Genomic DNA, 21,210 nt, shown 5'->3' on the forward strand with positions numbered 1-21,210 from the left:
TTCACTAGTCTTACAACTACAAATGAGACCAACATGCAATAGCCAATCAGCTTTTTGTTATTGAACTCAGTGCGTGCGGCGAATGTGACATCATCAATGTGTTTGCGGAGGTTCGCTTTGGGTGCGCGCGACATGATTTCGACTGGCAGAGCTTACGAAATGTTTTGAGACTCGAGTAAACAGTTCGCGCGGCGCTGCGTTTGATTTGAGTTGAATATGAAACACTTTGAAGAGATGTTTGTCTGAAACGGGTATGGCTGTACAGACACCTTTATGATCCGTCCATGCGTGATCATAGGGAGAACCAGATGACTAATAATTCTTGGCTAGAAATTGCAACAGCCGTGGTAATGTAGGGAAAGTTTTTGTAAAAGTTTGCAAAATCCTAAGTTTATTAAAACAAAAAAAGAGGCTATGACAAAAGTCTAGACCCAGGCGGTTTTAATATTACAGAATGTTTTTCCACCAGTCATATGCTTTACACTGATGTATATATAACAATTTGAATTTAAAACAATTTACAACTAAAGTGAAGGAGCAAATTATTTCTTTGATAACAGGAAAGGAATATTTGAATATTTACTGTATATTGATGCCCAATTTCTAGGCTTTATTGGTGATAATAGTCAGGAATGTTGGACCATTATTGCCTTTTTAGCTTTAAAAGCAGAGGACAGAAACTAGCCAGACAGTATTTTTTAGTAAGTGGACTTTTCTTTTTGCTTTAATCTTGCCATAATAAAAAACATAACTGTAGAGCAACCCATGTTGTGTTGCCATTTAATATTTAACTTTAATAGGTAGAACTGTCCAAGATATGAACAAAAGCAAGTGATGCATCAAAGTTTGATTTAAAAAATCTTGAATTGTATATAAAAATCTTTATACTCATTATAAAAATAATAAAAAACAATTAGTTTAAAAATCTTCAATGATATTAATGATGACCTAATTCCGGAAACTTTTAACTTCTTTGTTTATCCGTCTGACTTTACTGTTTGTTTCTTTTAACTGCCGCCTGTCATTTTAAAAGAATATCTCCATGGCGAACGCGTCCGGTATAAAAGCCTCGTCTATTCCGTGAGGTGCGCAATGCGGCGCCAGCTTTAAGATGTTTGTTCGTTTAGTTTTTCCTGTAGTTCAATGGTGCATTTATTTCAGTTCAATTTAAATACTTTAATTTCACCACTAATTTAGTGATTTAGCATTTTCTCTTTGTGTAGGCGTGTTTTTGATATTGTGATATAGGTCTTAAATGTAGTACTTCATTGTCTTAAAAAGGTCCTAAAAAGTCTTAAATTTGACATTATATCAGCAGAAATCCTGCTATTTGTACAGATAGCTCTTTTAGATATATTTTTATTATACTTTGATTCTACAGTCACATAACTATATCGAACATTTTTAAATCTCTTTTTTTTTTTTTATTGCATAACTAATTAGTGTTGTCATGATACTGGAATTTGTTACCAATAGATACTGAAATTTTTAAAAGCGTTCATTTCCCACTAACATTTGAGTTTGTTCTTAAACAGCGCTGATTTGCTGTTGTGTTCACGTGCTCAACAGTAATGACTGTGATTGGCCATGAAGGTCATCAGTTCACCAAACTCATCGCTATTTACTGAGCGTATGCTCCATTGTATCTGTTGTTACACTCCGTAAACAGTGGCGAGTTTGGTGAACTGATGACCTTCACGGCCAATCACTGTCATTTCTGTTGAGCATGTGAACACAACGGCAAATCAGCTGCATTTAAGAATGCGCATAAATATTAGCTGGAAGTTTTAAAAATTTCAGTATTAATTGGTACCAAATTCCAGTATAGTGGCAACACTACTTTGTTGTTATTATTTTGTTCTTATTTCTTTTAATTAACTTTAATTTAATTTCTTGTTTATTTGTTATTGTTACTATTTCAAGGTCATTTCGCTGCATATCATGTATGTGACACATAGACTTTGAATTGTATTTGGTGGCTTTAAATGTTCACGTTTCTGTAAAAGTAGGGTTTTTAAAGTTGGGACAGCATGTAAAACGCAAATAAAAAAATTAGTGATTTCTAAATATTCTTAAACTTGTATTTTATTTCAGACAATACAGCAAACATTATTGAATGTGTTCCTCATAATCATAAGGTAAACGCAAAACAAAAGTTTCCATCTGGAGCTCCTTCACGGGACTCGACACTAGCAAACACTCGCTTCATCGAGCTCGTGGCTCTCAGCACCTCCCACACTCGTTACAACTACCAAGCTGACCAATCACAGAGCTTGCGCTATGCATCATTGCGACGACGTGTAGTTACATTTTTTTGAGAGGTGCGCGTCAGCTTCAGCCACGGCGAGGGCTATGCAACCGTGCGAAGGCTGCACCAGACCATATGTGTGCGCTTGACGCAGAAGTATAAATCAGCCTTTAGCAGCAAAGATGGGCCGAGGATCACCAGTTATGTGAGAGAATTATTGAAATGCTAAAAAACAACGTTCCTCAAAGAAAGATAGGAAGACATTTGGATATTTCACTTTCAGTGCATGACATCATTAAAAGAGTCAAGGAGTCTGGAGGGATTCAGTGGCCTGCCTGCAGTCCCGACCTGTCTCCAGTAGAGAACGTATGGCATATTTTGAAGTGCAAAAAGTGACAAGACCCTGTACTGTTGCCCACCTTATAGCTTGCAGGTAGAATGGGACAATGACACCTGAAACACTTCATCACTTGGTGTCTCCAGTTCATAAACATCTTTTAAGTGTTGTGAAAAGGAATGGCAAGTTGTTTACTTTTTCCTTTAAGGGTGTTGCAAGAACCAAAATTGGAATGTTTATTTAAAGTAATATATAGAAATCATGAGGAACACAGTAAATAATCACAAATAAATACCAGTCAAATTATATTTAGAAATCGCTACTTTTTTATTAGCATTTTCTATTCTGTCCCAACCTTTTCTGATTTTGGGGTTGTAGTTTCAACTGATTTGACTTCTTTATTTCCAGATGGGAGCCAACGGAGACTGGGGCCAGAAAGCCAACAATGTACTTAAATTCACCAAGGGCAAATCTTTCCGACACGAAAAGACCAAGAAGAAGCGCGGCAGTTACAGAGGCGGCGCCATCTCCACCACCGTCAACTCCATAAAGTTCGACAGCGACTGAGATCATGAACTCGATGGACTTCAGAACCTTTCCCAGTCTGTCTTTTTGTACTATTCTGACCGATCTACTCACTTCCCAGCACTGCTCTGGGATCAGTACTGTTGGACTGAAGTGTGTCGTTGTCATCTTGGAAGTTCCAAATATTAGTCTTTCATGCAGTTAGTTGTAGTGACCACACGGTGGCGCCACTTCATTGAATTTTTTTCCAATAGAAAGCCTCTGATTAGCTTCTCTGAGGGTTTTGGCTTCACTGTTAACGTTTTTTGAAGTTGGCTTTGACGATGTGTACGGTTGTTCTAACAGGTAATTCTTAATATGCTTAAAATGACGGAGTAATTTTCCTTTGTTTTTTAATTATGCATCTTAAATGTCATTGTTATGGTTAAGTTAACATTAGCCTATCCGCGTATCTTGAGCCTAGTGATTTATCTCATTTAAAGAAGCCATGCAGTTAATGACTCCGCCCACTTCTGTTTGACAGGCACACTGGAAGACACGAGTCATCCTCATTCGCTTTTAGTTTGGATGTTTTATGGTTTCACTTCTGTGTTAGGCAGAGTTTTGTCAGTTGCTCTCCTTTATCAGTCTTGTACCTTTAATTAAAACTTGGACTGAACCTCGACTTTTCCTTATTTCCAAATGTTCTTATCTAGTTGCTTATTAGAATCAAGTTTAAACATTATAAATGCTTCATATATGAGTCTATAATTAGCTCATATTGTTAACTACAGGTGTCTGTTTGCTAATATATTGAAAACTCTTCCAGGTTTTGTCACATTGCGCTCAACAAAATAAACAAAAAGCTTTGTGTGCAGATCACGTTTAATATGGTCTCGATGGATTTTGTTAGACAATTCAGGGTTTATGGTGGCTCAGTGGTTAGCACTGTTCTCTCACACCAAGAAGGTTGCTGGTTCGAGTCCCGCCTGGGTGAGTTTGCATGTTTACCTTGTGTTGGTTCCCCCACAGTCCAAACACATGCGCTATAGGTGAACTGGGTACAAATTCAACGAAATTGCCTGTGGTGAGTGTGTATGGGTGTTTCCCATTTCTGGCTGTCCGCTGTGGTTAAATATCCAAATCATATGATACCTTGCAAGTAGACATGTCTTATTTTTCTTTAGTGTTACCACTATAATATCAAGACTCTAAAGTCATTATCATTACCCTGGGTCAATCATGCTTTTGAAACTTGTCGGAATGCAGGCCAACTGGATTTCTGAAGCCCACCAAGCTCTGGTCAGCACTGAATCAGACTACACTGCTGAAGCTCTATTGCAGGCATGACCAATCCTGTTCCTGGAGATTGACCTTCCTGCAGATTTCAGTGGCAACCCATATCAAGCTCACCTGCCTGTAATTATTAAGAGCTGTTCAGGTCCTATTGATTTGGTTCAGGTGTGTTTGATCAGGGTTTGAGCTCAACTTTGCAGGAAGGTCGATATCCAGGAACAGGGTTGAGCACCACTGCTCTAAGACTGCTGGCACCCTTGAAGTCAACGTCGAGCCCAACTGAATAGGAGACACACAGTGCACTTGGCATTGTGTCAGACCGGGTTGTTGATGTGAGACCAGCGGTGGTCAATCATAGCACATGATCCTCTCGAAACTAGTTTATAAAACCTCACTGATATTTAATGAAAGTAATACTGATACAACAGCTACAAAACTAGTCAACTCCTGGATTTCTCAAGCCAACTTTGCTGTAAGTTTATTGTTATCAGAGCTTTATGACAGATGGGGACTGGAGGAGTTTAATGTGACGGTGATGAAGAGGCTCGTGGGTACGTCCTTGCATTAACTCTGAGAAGGGTTGGTAGTTGTTCAGCAGGGGGCAAATGCTAATTCGTCTCAGATAAATTTAATGCTGCCCTGGGGAGGGTGTCTAAAACGCTCCTCATATGTCTACAGTGTGAAATTAAATGATGGTATACTTAAAAATCACACACACAGCTCACTTTCACCTCCAAGCGTCCATCTGAATCATATTTCTCATTCATCAATTAAAATATGCACTCCTAGTGACTTATTTCATGGTTCTAACGAAGAAATGATTTCCAGTTACCTTTGTTTTGCCACAATAGTTCTAATAAAAACATCATGGTTTACTAGAACACTCATTCAGAAAGAACAAGCTAAATTTAAAGTCTGCATAAATTGGAACTTTCAACTGAAATGAACTATTGAGTAGGGGCGGGAGTCTGTTTTGCACATTCCCACATCAGCACATTCACGCATCATACAGTTTTTGAAAGCGTTACTAAAGATAGGTCTTAAATCTAGTTTTGAACAGAGAGTGTGTCTGAGCCTCGGACATTATCAGGAAGGCTATTCTAGAGTTTAGGAGCCATAAACGAGAAGGCTCGACCTCCTTTAGTGGACTTTGCTATTCTGGGTACTACCAGAAACCCTGAGTTTTGAGATCTTGGAGTGGGTTGGATTGTAGCGAGACAGAAGATTGGTTAAATAAACAGGAGCTAGATTATTGAAAGCTATGTAAGAAGCAATATTTCATAAACAATACAGAACTAAACAGGCAGCCAGTGTAAGGAGGATAAAATTGGGGTTATATCATGTTTTTTCTGACTTAATAACTCGCAATTCTGACTATATAACTCGCAATTCCGACTTAATAACTCGCAAATCTGACTTTGAAACTCGCAATTCTGACTTTAAAACTCGCAATTCTGACTATATAACTCGCAATTCCGACTTAACTCGCAATTCCAACTTAATAACTCGCAAATCTGACTTTGAAACTCTCAATTCTGACTTTAAAACTCAGAACTCTGACTTTATAACTCGCAATTCTGACTTAAAAAAAAAAAAAAATTAAGTGAAAAAAAAAAGTAAAAAAAATTAAGTCAGAATTCTGAGTTATAATTTTTTTTTTTTTATAATTCAGTGGCGGGAACGGGCTTCCATAGGATACCCTTGAATCAGATACCCTTGAAAACTTTTGCCCCCTGAAATGACTTTCTTCACTTGGTGGTCACATGGAATTCCTTTAGGGTGGAGCTATCAGTTAGTATTTCTGCTCTGAAATCATCCATTCATCAATATTCCTTCATTTGGTTAGTCTTCCAACAATCCCATCGGTTCCCAAAGAACGAAATCATGCAGCGCCCTACATTTTTTCTCATTTCAGGACCGTTTCAAGTGGATGTACGGTCACGATTGCGAAAAAACAAGAAGAAGAAAAAAAAGTACAGTAATAAATTCGGTGTTTTGTTCAACTATGTTTTGTTCTTGGGCACAGTGATTACGTGTGTCCAAGTTATGATCAGAGTTGGGTAAATTACTTTAAATAATGTAATTAATTACTAAAACCATCATTAAATTGTATTTAAATGACATTTTTAATTTACAATGTTTGAAAAGTAACTCAGTTACTCAATAAGTTAGTTAATTACTTGACTAAACACTAGAGATTCAACGTATAAATGTGCTACATTTGCCCTGGGCTCAATTATCTCCGGGACAGCATGTCAAACCTGCTATTATTATCAAGCAATATCTAAGTGTGAACTTTTGAAACACTATATGTACAAAACACAAGACAAATCAAAGCAATGACCATATTTCATGCATATGTAACCCCGCTGATCTTACACCACCCAACCTGCTCTGAGCTGGGATCGAACCAGCGACTCTCCACATGGAGTTGGTTGCGCTAACAAGGAGGCTAAAGACCATGGACACTAGAGCATCTTTAGAGGTCACAAATGTGGGGTTTACTTGCATAGCACTTTGCTAGCTGGCTTCCATTACACTCACCCGCCTAAACCTAACTCTCATCCGGGTCATAGCACCAATGTAACCCCGCTGGTCCTATACCACCCAACCCGCTCTGAGCTGGAATCGAACTGGCGACTCTCCACATGGCAGTTGGCTGCTCTAACAAGGAGGCTAAAGACCATGGCCTCTAGTGTCTGTCGCTAGAGCATCTTTAGAGGTCAGAGGAGTAAGGTTTACTTCACTAGCTGGCCTCCACTACGCACACCATATATTAACATACATTTCTGACTCAGTTCATAGTTTCTCAAGCATGTTCAATCTACCTGATCAATTAATTACTCTGCTTCTCTTAATTACTTGATCCAGAACTGTTGAATTTCTGCACAGTATTTAAACAAGTACTTTATAAGTAACTGTAATTACCTAAAAATAAAAAGTAACCCCTTACTTTTTTTCTACAAAAAAGTAATCTAAATACAGTAACTAGTTACTTTGTAACTAATTACACCCAATACGGAGTATGATTAAGTATTAGTTTATGTATGCAAAGACACCCTTACCTTTCACACCCTCATCGGGTCTTCAGACTTCCTCAAAAAAGTCTATTCGACACAAACAAACGCAGAGACGTCACTATATTAAAAAGTTTTAATAGTATAATTCTTTCAGCATCGCTTTAATAAAGTCATTTAACAATGAAATTTTCAAAATATTAAGGATGTATATGTATATATATATATATATATATATATATATATATATATGTGTGTTGTCTTGATACTGGAATTCGATACCAATCGGTACTGAAATAAAAAACAAACGTCCATTTCCCGCTAACGTTTGAGCACTGTTGATTTGTCATTGTGTTCACATGCTCAACAGAAATGACTGTGATTGGCCGTGAAGGTCATCAGTTCACCGAACTCACCGCTGTTTACAAAGTGTAAACACAGATACAGGGACACTGGAGCATTTTAAAGCCATGAAGACCAGTCGGTTCATCAGCAGATAGCTCGTATGTCAGCTTATAAACAGACCAGCTGATGAATCGCGGCTTTAAAAAGCTCCAGTGTCCCTATATTTGTAGTTACATTCACTAAATAGCAGTGCGTTCAGTGAACTGATGACCTTCACGGCCAATCACAGTCATTTCTGCTGAGCCCGTGAACACAGTCGGTGGTATTTGAGTACGCACTCAAATGTTAGCAGGAAAGGGACGTTTTTAAAATTGCAATACTGATTGGTATGGAACTACAGTATCGTGACAACACACATACATACATAAAGAGAGAGAGATTATGACAAAAAATATAGCTTTTGAGCAGTTCTCTAATAATTGGTTTCTGCAGTAAGCTATATAAGACACATGGACACATTCGAGGAGTGTAAAATAGAGGGATTTCTGCTGCGATTGGGACTGGTATAAAATTAAAGCTGAATAATGCAACATTCATATCAAGTAGGAACTCGTGGCACTGGATGACGACCTCCTGCTGTTGTGTTTTCACATGCCGACCACATTCTAGCATGTGCAGAATTGCACAGTCAACCCCAAACCTGGCAAACAGCAAGAAATAAATAGAAGCTCAGTGTTGATGTTGAGTAGATTTGAACAGGCGAACAGCAGTACACACTATATAGCATGCGTCTTCCTAGTGTTCATCACTTAATGATTATTTATACTCCATATGGAGGATAAGATGAGGGGACGCCGTCTCAGTTTTACTGCTGTTTTGGCATGGCAAAGTCCCAGGCAGTGTCCTGGGCACATTTCCACATGGCGCGCACCAGGCGGGTGAAACCCATATCTTTGGGCTTCTCCAGCCCACGCATCAGCCGCTGTTTCATGATGGCGATAAACTCCTTATTACTCAGCTCGCCGTTTCCTAAAAACAAAACAAGAGTGAATGAAGTAGGAGTATGAGGGAGAAATATGATGGGTCATTATCAGCGTAATTGCTGGCCAGCTCCATATGCTCATCAAGCCTCTGCTGAATTCAAAGCACTGATGCAGCAGGTCGCTCCAGTGCTGTGCTTGCTGAAACACTCCCATAACACAATATTACATCGTGCAGCTCATTTGCATTTGTTGCATAAACAGCAGTGTGCAAAAGAAACAGCTTAGATGATATTAAATGATTTAAGACACCTTTGATATGTGTTTATGTCTGAGTAAATAACTGATTGCACCACTGTTATTGTGTATACATATGCAGCTGAAGACAAATGACTAGCCCTCCTGTGAAATTGTCATTCTTTTCTAAATATTTAAGTGATTTATAAAAGAGAAAGAACATTTACACAGTATTTCCTTTCTTTTATCTCTGCCATGATGACAGTACATGATAGTTTACTAGATATTCTTCATGATAGTATTCAGCGTAGTGATATCTGAAGGCTTAACTAGGGTAATTAGGCAGGTTAGGGTAATTAGGCAAGTCATTGTATAGCGATGGTTTGTTCTGTAGACCAGTGTTTCCCAACCCTGATCCTGAAGGCACACCAACAGTACACATTTTCAACCTCTCCCTGATCAAACACACCTGAATCAACTCAGCAGAACATTAGAAAAGACCCTAAAACCTGACACGAATGGGTCAGATAAGGGAGACATACAAAATATGTACTGTTGGTGTGCCTCCAGGAACAGGGTTGAGAAACACTGCTGTAGACAATCGAAACAAAATATTGCTTAATAATATTGACCTTAAAATGGTTTTAAAAAATATTTTAACTGCTTTTATTCTAGCCGAAATAAAACCAATAAGACTTTCTCCAGAAGAAAAAATATTATCGGTAATACTGTGAAAATTTCCTTGCTCTGTTAAACATCATTTGGGAAATTCACTGGAGGGCGAATCATTATATACAGTGGCTACGGAAAGTAGGGATGGCTGACGTGAAACTGAAATGGCTGACGTGAAAGTGTCGAGATCCTGAAGCGCAAGTGTTTCAGAACACGGCACCGAAGCATGATTCGAAACACCCAAGTCACGTGACTAAATTTATTCAAAGCATCAGTCATTTCAGTAGTGTTTCGAGACGTTAAGAATCTGCGTTTGACAGACATGTGATCAGCCGAGGACAAAAAAGGAGGAAGACCCCCAAATCCCAATCAGGTCTTCTGCTTTGATGATTATGAGCCAAACTGAGACCTCCCTACCTCAAAAAAACAAACTTTGGATTGACGTTAAATAATTAATCAATTCTGTGTTATGGGGAGCTGTGTTGTATTTTCATACAACTTAACTTGTACGAATTAGCCACTAAACTGACAAAACGTAAAATAGTTGCGTTTCCTCTTGAGATCAGGCTGGATAAACACACACACTCACCATCGCAGTCGAACAGTGCGAACACTACATCACACACATGGTCCGACAGCTCCACTTTTGCCACAGTGCGGGCGACCTGCTTCATGGTGGCTGTGGAGAGAAAACAAGAAGAGTACAGTGATGAATGAAGCGCAAACGGGAGCTTTAACAGCACCGTTTCTGAACGGGAGAACGGGATCTTGGGTGGCGTCCTGGTGGGCTTGATCAATACTGCACATTCATTCCCTGCCGAGGACACCTTACCAGATAGGAAAAGAAAAAAGATGGATTGAAATGGATAAGAAGAGGGAACTGACTGCAGGGAAAAGCGGAAGAGGTGGAAGTGTGTTCAGCTCCAATTAATGATCGTTTCTTTATAAACAAGTTCCACTTCAGATCATTACATGTCTTATATTCAAAAATGACTGCAAAATTCATTCATTTTCTTTTCGGCTTAGTCCCTTTATTAATCCGGGGTCGCCACAGTGGAATGAACCGCCAACTTATCCAGCATGTATTTTTACGCAGCAAATGCCCTTCTAGCCGCAACCTATTTCCGGGAAACATCCACACACACCCATTCACACTCATACACTAGGGACAATTTAGCCTACCCAATTCACCATGTCTTTGGACTGTGGGGGAAACCGGAGAAAACCCACAAGAACGCAGGGAGAACATGCAAACTCCACACAGAAACGCCAACTGACTCAGCCGAGGCTCGAACCGGCGACCTTCTTGCTGTGAGGCGACAGCACTACCTAGCATTACATGGCTTTCTGGAATACTTGATTCTGACTGGTTGATTAAGCTATGTTATTTCCCGAGGACAACCAATCAAACTAATAACACAGGCTCATCAATGTACTGCAAATTACTGTATCTTGACCATTAGTGAATATAGTCATACATGAGTACATCGTCTTTTAAAAGTCAAATGACTCATTGCATTCACAATAAAAAGGTTATATTTACAAATAATATTTGTGCATACTATGTATAAAACATTTGTTGATATTTATTTTTTATTTTTTTTTTTGACCATTTTGCCTTTATTAGATAGGACAGGAAGCGAAGTTGGAGAGAGAGAGAGAGAGAGAGGGGGGTAGGGAAATGTCCTCGAGCCGGGATTCGAACTCGTGACGCCCTGATGTGCTACTGCACCATATTTCGACACGCTAACCACTAGGCTATGTGCAGAATGTGTATATTTATACATATATCCAACCGCAAAAACAGGGACAGTATGGAAAACACAACTAAAACATAAAAAAGTAGTGATTTCTAAATTTATTTTTACTTGCGTATTATTTTACGTACGTATTATTTATACTTACGTAAGTAAATTAATTTACTTACGTATTTCATTTCTGACAAGGTAAATTGGTTAAACGATGTGATTTGAAACAGGTGATGTCAACAGGTGATTGTAATTATGATTTGGTTCAAAAGCGGCATCCAAGAAAGGTCAGGAATTTCAGTGTGTAGACGACAGTGGCACAAGCCTGAGGTGAACTCCAATCCCTCAGATGGCACTATATCAAGAATCCTCATTCATCTATTAGCGATACCACCACATGGGCTCAGGACCATAGCAAACTTTGTCAAGTACCACAATCCATAGTTACATCCACAAATGCCAGTCAAAACTGTACTGTGCCAAAAGAAAGCCCTATGTTAACAGTGTCCAGAAGCGTTGTCAACTTCTCTGGGCTTGGAGGTATTTGGGATGGACTTTCACACAGTGGAAACGTACTGTGGTCAGATAAATCACTATTTCAGGTATTTTTTGGGACAAATAGATGATGTTTGCTCCAGACCAAAGTATAAAAAAAAAGAATAATTCAGACTGTTACCAGCAACAAGTCCAAACACTGTGGTCTGTCATAGTATGAGGTTGTGTCAGTGCCCTTACCAAAGGTAACTTGCACTTCTGTGATGGCACCATTAATGCTAAAAAGCATTTTGGAGCACAATATGCTGTCTTTTTTCCAGGGTAGCCCATGCATATTTCAACAAGACAATGCTAAACCACAATTCTGCACACATTACAAAGTCCTGGCTGCAGAGAAACAGAATACAGTTACTTAACTGGCCGGTCTGCAGTCCCGACCTGTCTCCAATAGAGAATGTGGAGCATTTTGTAGCGAAAAATACGATAACAAAGACCCTCGTACTGTTAAGACTTGCTGGAAGAATGGAACAAAATTACACCAGAAACACTTCATCACTTGGTGTCTTCAATCCCTAAATGTGTTATAAGCATTACTGTCCCAATGTCTTTTTGGAACGTGTTGCAAGAACCAAAATTGGAATGTGTGTTTATTTTGAAAATAAATAAATAAATAAACGAGGATATAAATGTAAAAATAAATGTAAAAATCATTTAATAAAAATCACGAGGAACACATTAAATAATGCTTGTTGTATTGTCTGCAATGAAATATGAGTCAAAGTAAATTTAGAACTCACTGCTTTCTTTTTTATTTGCGTTTTCCATACTGTCCCAACTTTTTCTGATTTGGTTTTGAACATAAATATACACATGCACATATTACGTAAATACCAACTTTTGACGTTTTCAACTTTAATCATTTGAAAACGCACATTTTTATCCTTTTCTCAGTGAATATAGACAGTAAATGTTGCTGCATTTAAGCAAAACTGTTTTATTATACAACTATATTAAATAAAGCAGGAGTATTTAGTTAAATTTGCTCTAGATTTGGCTTTGGTATTGAGAAATCTAATGTGTATATATACAAAAATATTATTGCACAGCATTCTGTAGAAAATATGTTGTGACTGACCAATCAGAATCCATTATTCCAGAGAGATGTTTAATAATCTGCAATAACAACATACTGAATGTACAATATCCATTACTTAATGTTATTAATTTGTAAAAAAAAATATATACTATTATTATATTTTGACTCAACTAGAATTTCTTCTCCAAAAACAAGTCAGCAAATACAAAATGACTGACAGATTGAGTATCTCTTATACAAGCCTGTTTTTCTGCTGTTGTCAGACTCCAGCGCTTGTCATAAGAGACTGAATTGATATCTTTTTCAGTGAAATCTGTCGGGAGGACATCAGTTTCTCTTTCCAGACCTGAGCTGCCTCCATAAGCAGAATTTGAAGACGCAAGCTTATCAGCACAAACGCTGTTGAAAACATTTGCATATTTAATTATTTTATTCTCAACAAAACCAACCAGGGGCGGCGCTGGGTAGCGCTGTCGCCTCACAGAAAGAATGTTGTAGGTTCGAGCCTATGCTCAGTCAGTTTCTGTGTGGAGTTTGCATGTTCTCCCTGTGTTGGCGTGGGTTTCCTCCGGGTGCTCCGGTTTTCCCCCACAAGTCCAAAGACATGCGATACTGGTGAATTGGGTAAGCTAAGTTGTCTGTAGTGTGTATGTGTGTGAAAGAGTGTGTTTAAGTGTTTCCCAGGGATGGGTGGCAGCTGGAAGGGCATCTGCTGTGTAAAACATATGCTAGATAAGTTGGGAATGAGCCGAAAAGAAAATGAATGAAGGAAAACCAACCAGTTTTAGCCAACCAGATCCAGATCCAGATTAAAAGAAAATAAATAAATTATATATTAATACAAAAATGACTTACAAATGACAAACAAAATGCGAAAATTACAGTTAACATATTAATTTAAAACTAGTTACTACTAAAATCAATCAATAAAATATTGCAGTGGCGGAAAATTATGTCTTAAAGGCATTTAAAACCGTCAAAATATTAGAAATAAACATTGCAAAAAGAAGAACACTAAATTTAATGACATTTAACTGTGGCATACTACAGTCTCATTACAGAATGTTTTACTATGGAAAATTGCATAGAAATACAAGAAGCTCACAGCAAATAAATTATACATCGAGGACAACATAATCAGTTATTAATATTTCATTGGCTCTCCCTTGTATTCGATTAGCAGCCATTCTCCTCAATAAGCAAGTTTTCCTGCATTGTCACAAATGAAACAATTGAAATGCAGAGCATATTGAAAAGATGTGCACTATTATAGCTCAGCTGTAAAACTTTCATTTGATGTGCTAAGACAGTTTTAATCAATATAAAACAAACGTATTTGAACAAAGTGTTAAGAGCATTTTTCTAAGGCTGGACACTTTTGGTCATAATGTTAAAGATTTTGGGGTTTTCAAAATGACCTTCCATGTAGTGTGTAACACAGCTCTAAGTGAAGTGAAACATCCAGCTAAGGCTTAAATCTGAAAGTGCACCGTGTTTAAAACTATTGATTCATCAATAAAAGAGTCAACTCCTAGTGGTTAGAATGAACGAGTCATTAACCGTGACGTTGATACGGAACTCAAGCCCCGCCCATTTGCTGTGCACACAGACCCGCCCACAAATTATACAAAGAAAAAAGACGAACACTGTAGCGGATCCCGCTTGAATCAAGTCGCATAGATGCATAGACGCTTATTTTCCCTTCCCAAAAATGAGGCTGTGAAGAGTCAGTGGCTGAAGTTTACGTTTGCAAAAATACCTCAGCGTTATCGCCCGAGCCTTGTGCTGTTCCCGTCATTTTTCTGACGAGCGCTTCAGCAATCGACACGCTTACAATGGGGGATTCATCAGCTGTTTGTTAAAGAAAGGATCAGAAAAGACTATTGATGTATGGGACTTTGTCAGAGCTTGACAGGAACTTGATCAGTACACAGTTCATGGATCAGTTTCTTCCTCCATTTCACAAGTGTAAGTCAGTGCGATTAAAATGGTAGCCTCCTTGTTTCTCTATAGCTTGCAAATTATGTATTTAATTGTGTTTTGTTACTTGTAACCACTTGTACCGTGTCTGGTTAGCTCTTTATATTCTCATATCACGCCTAAAACCTCGTTGAAAACATGCCGCTTTGTTTATGGCTTTAAACGCGTTTGTGAGCTCGCGATCCACTGCCGTTTTTGTCATTGTTATGGTTACTCCCTTCAATTCCTACAAACGTGGGGTGGTCAAGTTCCTAAATAATTCAGCTTTTGCCACAGTGTGGATTAATACTGAATGTGTGTCACTGTTTTTACTTATGATTAAGATTAGAGTAATATGCTGATGTTTAACTGCATTGCTGTAATGCACTCCTGCATTGGGCTCACACATACACTCTGCACTCTGACTACTTCAAAACTGTTGATAAGCCGCGGTGGGCATTTCTCTCTATCTCATGCTGAACGCAGTCAGCCAATCACAACAGACTGGGTCATCAGACCAATCAGCGCAGATTAGCCTCGCACTAAGGAGGGGTTTGGGGGGAAAAAAATGAATCGCTGAACGAATCTTATGGAAGTCATTGAGATAATTAGGTAAAAATAAATGCATATTATAAGTCAATGAAAGTGTTTTTTGACCTTGCATGCAGATCAATCAGTTGTTGGAGACCCCAAAACCAAAATATGACCTTTTATAATGCATAACAGGGGCTCTTTAATATCTTCTGTTTGAGCAGTTCTGTTAGTAATTATAATGTGTTGTTCTGTCAATAATTAAGAATATATGTTGTTTTGTACATTTCGAGTGGTAGAAGAGATGCTAAATGTCCTGTCAAGAATATAAGAGAAGGTCATTAGTGGACCCAGCAACAGGAAGTGAAAGAGAGGAACTAGACAAGCTCAAATACATCAGTCAGTGTCAGTCTGGGCTTCCAGAAACAGCCTTGAGATCAGAATGCAGGAGACAAAGAAAAAAGAGTGATTCCAAAGATGACAAGCTGATAGAAAGCCTCTTTTGTCTTCATGAGGATCAGTGATTTAGTTTGTGAATGTCAGGGGCTAGAGATCAGAGAAATGGACAGAGAAATGAAAGAGAGAGAGTCTACATTGAGAGGAATCAATCCTGAGGTAAGGCTTGTGAGGAAGTGTACTGATGTGCGGGAGACAAAAAGTGAAATATGCTTTGAGGACAGAGCACTGATATGCAACACTGGATGTTTATTACAGCCAGAATAAGTGTCTAAAATAATGTTTTTTATACTTTGGTATCAGTATGTTAGATTTAAGGATATTTACAGCAGAGAAAATAAGTATTGAACATGAACACGTCATGTCTTTTTTCCTGGAAATAATATTTCTAAAAGAGCTGTTAACATGGAATTGAACCAGATTTTGGTAAAAACCCAAACAATACAAACATAAAAGTAAAACAAAAAAAAAATCTGAAAAATGACAAGGAGAAAGTACTGAACTACTGAAACATATTTAATACTTTATATAAAAGGCTTTTTTGGTGAGGGCAGCCTGACAATTGCTGTGTCTGTGTCCTGTCGCAAAATGCAGTGAAAAGTACTACAAAACAGTAATAGTTTGATTGCGGTGTTTACATGTCTACTGCAAGCGGCAACCTCCCGCTTTCCCTCGGGAAGCCAATACGGAAGTAACTAAAACTGCAGTTCATCAAAATTCCGCTAGTCCTGGCTCCATAATAGAGCAGATTTCAAATGAGCCCACTGTTAGAATGGCCAACTTTACAACAGAAAAAAAGGTGTTTACAGCCTGGTACAAAGAACGATTTTGGTTCATATAGCTATTATTATCCTCCATGACAACTGTGAGGGGGTGATTTTTTTTTTTATAACTCATCTATTTCCTTTATATTAGGTTATATTAAGTTTGCATAATTAAGGGCGTGGTCACTTGAGTGACAGCTAGGTCTCGCTGGTCGCCGTCACTTCACCTCAGCTGAATCCGGCAGATTAGCCACTGATCTCGACATATTCATCGTATTTTTGTGTTGTTTTATGTGGCTTTACACAGTCAGCTGCCTTTTGGACTTATTTCTTACAATTATCAGATGATATGGGATGCTGTGTGCATTTAATTGTGCTCACAAACCATTCATGTGGTCTCCGTTTCCCATGTGAGTAAAGTTATATACTTATATACCATCTCTATAAATGTGTGTGTTTTATTTAAGATCATTTATAATGTTCTTTAGGGCTGTAAAGCACTCCAGAATGTGACAGATGGATTAGCTGTAGGCTCTAGAACAGTCATCTGAAGCGTTATCATACAGTGTTGTGCTGGAGTTCATCAATAGTCTTGCATTTACTAACACACAGACTATATTTGAAGTGTTTGGAAGTAATTCGCGTTTTCCTCCTGTTGAAAAACGTCATAAGAACAATGTTTAGTGGCTCAATGTATTACTACAGTGTTTTTAAAAGTCTAAACACTTTACTGATATAGTGCACAGCCAAGCACATGTGGTCAGAACACAAACGAGTCGCAGGTAATGAAGTATTAAGCGTTTCTCCCAAAGTAAAGTCTGTCTGCCAGGTCTAAGCAAAGTGCCAGCAGGTGTCTGGAGCTCCACTCACTCTCCGCCTCTTTGCCCTTGTTTGGTATCCCGCCCGTGGGTGCGATGATGCGCGAACAAAATGGCGACGGTTGGCCGCGCCTACTTGTAGCTTCTTTTGCGCTCTTCAGAAACCTATGGGTGACGTCACGGATGCTACGTCCATATATTTTACAGTCTATGGTCTACTGCAAATCAATAATGCGATTGAAATAGGAATACTCCATTTCTTAATGCGATATCTGTGACTTTCGATTTTGACTTTAGTCGGATTAAGGTCATCAAAAATGGCTGTTTACATGGTAATCAAAGTATTGTCTTAATCGCAGGGGTCTTAAGCTCAAATTGGCGAGGGGCCATATCAGTGACTGACAATTAGGAGGGCCGCTTTAACATTCAAGCACAACAAAAGAGTGGAAACCTGATATAATTGATGTACTCAGCCATTCTTCCCCAGAGTATATGCAGTTAAAGCTCCTTCGTTTTGTTTCTTATTGTACATATTGAAGTGGTAGTTTTAATTGCTATGAAAATACTACAAATTAATAACAGGCATAATAATAATTATTATTATTCTGTCCAAATCAATTGTTGCTTAACCAAACGTTTAACAGAAACAGCCTTTACTACCAAAAAAAAAAAAGACTTTACTGGCAATTGTTCTTCTAAAATATTCAGCCAGCATTTTTTATACAAATCTTAATATGCATATGAGGAAAATCTATAAATGAGACCATATAAATCGAATATTAGCTAAATTATCATATTTACACCACCATTATAACGTGTAAGCCATGAAGATGTGTTTGTACAACAATGCAGGTGCTATAAAACTAATTATAATCAAATGACCCTTGAATATTTTCAAAAACAGAGCTTCAGTAAATATAATAGAGCACTTACGGACCTATATTTCAACGTTTAAATCAGCCCCAGAAATAACCAGCATGTGCGTTACTTTCGACCGCATGTGAGAGAAACCGAAAGTAACTCGAACATATAGTAGAGTACTTTAAATGTCCAGTGGGTGGGGGTCAAAACCACAAGTGGATATATGCGACAGCACAACAATGATACTGATTCAAAAATATATGTTTTGGGGGAATCTCATTATATCTTTGAGACCCCTGCCTAATCGTATTAAAATAAGACTAAATGTGTAAATGTACTCCTAGTCGAATCTGTCTTAATCTTCTTTTGACCAGCACACTGATTAACAGAACCGATTTATTTACCGCCTAATTTACATAGACCTTAATATGAAATAATCAATGCTACGTACTTCATCTGTGACTGGTCCTAATCTTTGGCTCTTTCAGTGTATAAATGTGTGACTAGACTGCTTATAGAATTATAAACCGCCAATAGGGGATAAAGCCACTGGAAGGATCTGATTGGCCAAATTACTCAATTCCCAATCAACAAAGGGGATCACTGATAGGCAGCCAAAACCTTTAAAGGGCACCTATGGTAAAAAATCTACTTTTCAAGCTGTTTGGACAGACATATGTGCATGTATGGTGTAGAGACCGTCATATTGGGGTGATATAAACACACCCAGTACTTTTATTCAATTTAACAACATAAAAAACGGTGGACCAATTGGAGCCGTTTTCAAACCGACCGCAACTTTACATAGGAGAGCGGTCCCCCGCCCACCAATATTGATTGACAGGCACATCATCATATCCTCAGTTTGTTGATTCACGTCCGCCATTTTCAGCGTGAGTCGAAGCGATATCACTAAAGGAACACGCTAGCTCTATTTTTAGATGCAAGGCTCATTGGGCTCAACACAAGAGCAATATTCTCCACATTATCGCTCTAATCGGAATTATTGGTTGTATCTTTAGGTAGGTTTGCAAACATGTGTACTTCTCATTGAGTCTACCTTATACTTCAGCCATTTGCATTTCTCGCGATCCCAGAAGCTTCCTGTGATCTTAACTAGCATGCGTTTTAGAATTCTAAACATAGGTTTCTATCAGGGTACACTCAAGTCGACGGCTGGGCGCCGCGGACCGCTGCAGAAACCTATGTTTAGAATTCAAAAATGCGTGTCGCGACGATTCGGGACACTTCATGTTTCTGCCACGCCACAGAGAGTGTCCGGTGTGCCGTGTCGCGGCTTCGAGCGACGCATCCGGTGCCTCAGTCAAAGTTAATTCAGTGTGCGTGGTTATTAGTCTCGGTATACAAGCTCGGCACTTGAAACTAGCACACAGTTGGCTGTAAAACTGTACAAAGACACAAATGATTTTGTACTCTCTGCTTGGTCTGTGTCCGAGTCGTACATGTATGACTGAATGCTGATCCTCTACTCCTCCTTTCAATCTGCCTGTCTGTGTTGCAAACACAGAGCGGGTGAGCTCATGGCCCCGCCCCTTGTTACGTTGGGCGGGAAGCCGAAACTAATTTACATGTGAAGCAACACACCCATAAATCAGCGAGCTGTGGACACGCCCCCAACATGACACTTTTTAACACATTATAATAAACAAATCTGAACTGTGTTTTGAACTGAACCTAAACTGGCACACTCAGAAGAACCATTATATTAATATTAAATCATAAAAAAAGAGGTAAACTATGTGCCCTTTAAGCTAAAATCCCCCAATCTGCAGCACATCAGTCATAGAGAATAGTTTTTTGAATATATGTGAGTGAAATTATACGGCACCTTTAAAACAAAATGCATTAGTGTAAATGGCACCTAAAAGTGTGCGACAGTTTCATGCTGTCCTAAATGACTGGTGGCCAATAAAATGGATTAAGAATACAAAAACCCTTAAGGATAGTTACTTAGGGATGAATTCTTTTGACTTCAACAAGTTAGAAATAAGCCGGAACATCACCATGACACACAATCTCATCATTACGACAGGTGTTATTACACACCCTTTAAAGGTGGCAATCATGCACAGGATTCAAATACAGTGTGGGGAACCAGAAAGTGAATGTAGCTAAATAAGGAAGGACAGCTAATGATATTTTTTGCATTGCCTACAAATGTGTAGGTAATAGAGTGAGAAGAGCATGTGCAGAGAAGAGTCAGTGAGAGGGAATATTATTAAAGTACTGCTGGGAAAAGAAGCAGCTGCAGGGAAATGGGAAGCATCTGGCTGAGTGGCTCTGCTGATAGACTGAGCAAAAGAGGAAGAGACCAGGTACAAGATGATGCAGTGTGGAGATTACAAATTGGGCATTCTTCCATTGGAATGTTAGTATAATCACTTGCTTTAGATGATATACCTACAATCTGTTCACTGAGCCTCTAAATCATCACAATCTGAAGCTGAGATTGATCGACTGCGTCACATGATTCTTAACTAGAAGATAACAAGGAATTTGCTTTGTAATCAGATATTTGTGTCAGTGTGAGTGTTTGTACCTTTATCTATAGAGGCGCCGGCCATGTGGTAGAAACTCAGTGCAGTGTCGACATCATTGACGTTCTTAAGAAAGGTGAAGAAATTCTCCACTTCCTCGAAAGTAATGCCCTGTGTGAGGGAAACAGAAATGGAGAATGCTAAAACTATTCTATTAGGATACATCCTCGGGCTGCATGATATTGGAAAAATCTGACAACAGATAATAACTTGACTTCTAGTTGATCACATCATCAGAAGTGGCTTATATGAATATTATTTTAGCAAAATAAAATATGATCATGCCTT

At 38.6% G+C, this 21,210-nt stretch overlaps 2 protein-coding genes across 3 annotated transcripts in view; one reads left to right on the top strand and one right to left on the bottom strand.

Annotated features, from left to right (window-relative positions):
* Nucleotides 1-3,768, top strand: part of nolc1 (nucleolar and coiled-body phosphoprotein 1) — a 23,349-nt gene extending 19,581 nt beyond the window's left edge. The window contains exon 14 of the mRNA XM_056470649.1: nt 2,994-3,768. Coding sequence (XP_056326624.1) covers nt 2,994-3,152 — 159 coding nt within the window. The 3' untranslated portion in view covers nt 3,153-3,768. The remainder of the gene's footprint in view (nt 1-2,993) is intronic.
* Nucleotides 3,769-7,666: 3,898 nt separating this feature from the next.
* micu1 (mitochondrial calcium uptake 1) overlaps nt 7,667-21,210 on the bottom strand; it is a 114,295-nt gene continuing 100,751 nt past the window's right edge. The window contains exons 11-13 of one of the 2 annotated variants that reach the window (XM_056470314.1): nt 20,925-21,033; nt 10,226-10,315; nt 7,667-8,776 (exon numbers count right to left, since the gene is read on the bottom strand). In XM_056470314.1, coding sequence (XP_056326289.1) covers nt 8,613-8,776; nt 10,226-10,315; nt 20,925-21,033 — 363 coding nt within the window. In that variant the 3' untranslated portion in view covers nt 7,667-8,612. The remainder of the gene's footprint in view (nt 8,777-10,225; nt 10,316-20,924; nt 21,034-21,210) is intronic. The other variant, XM_056470315.1, reaches the window with a different exon arrangement.

The sequence above is a fragment of the Danio aesculapii genome, chromosome 13 (assembly GCF_903798145.1).
Source record: "Danio aesculapii chromosome 13, fDanAes4.1, whole genome shotgun sequence".
NCBI lineage: Eukaryota > Metazoa > Chordata > Actinopteri > Cypriniformes > Danionidae > Danio > Danio aesculapii.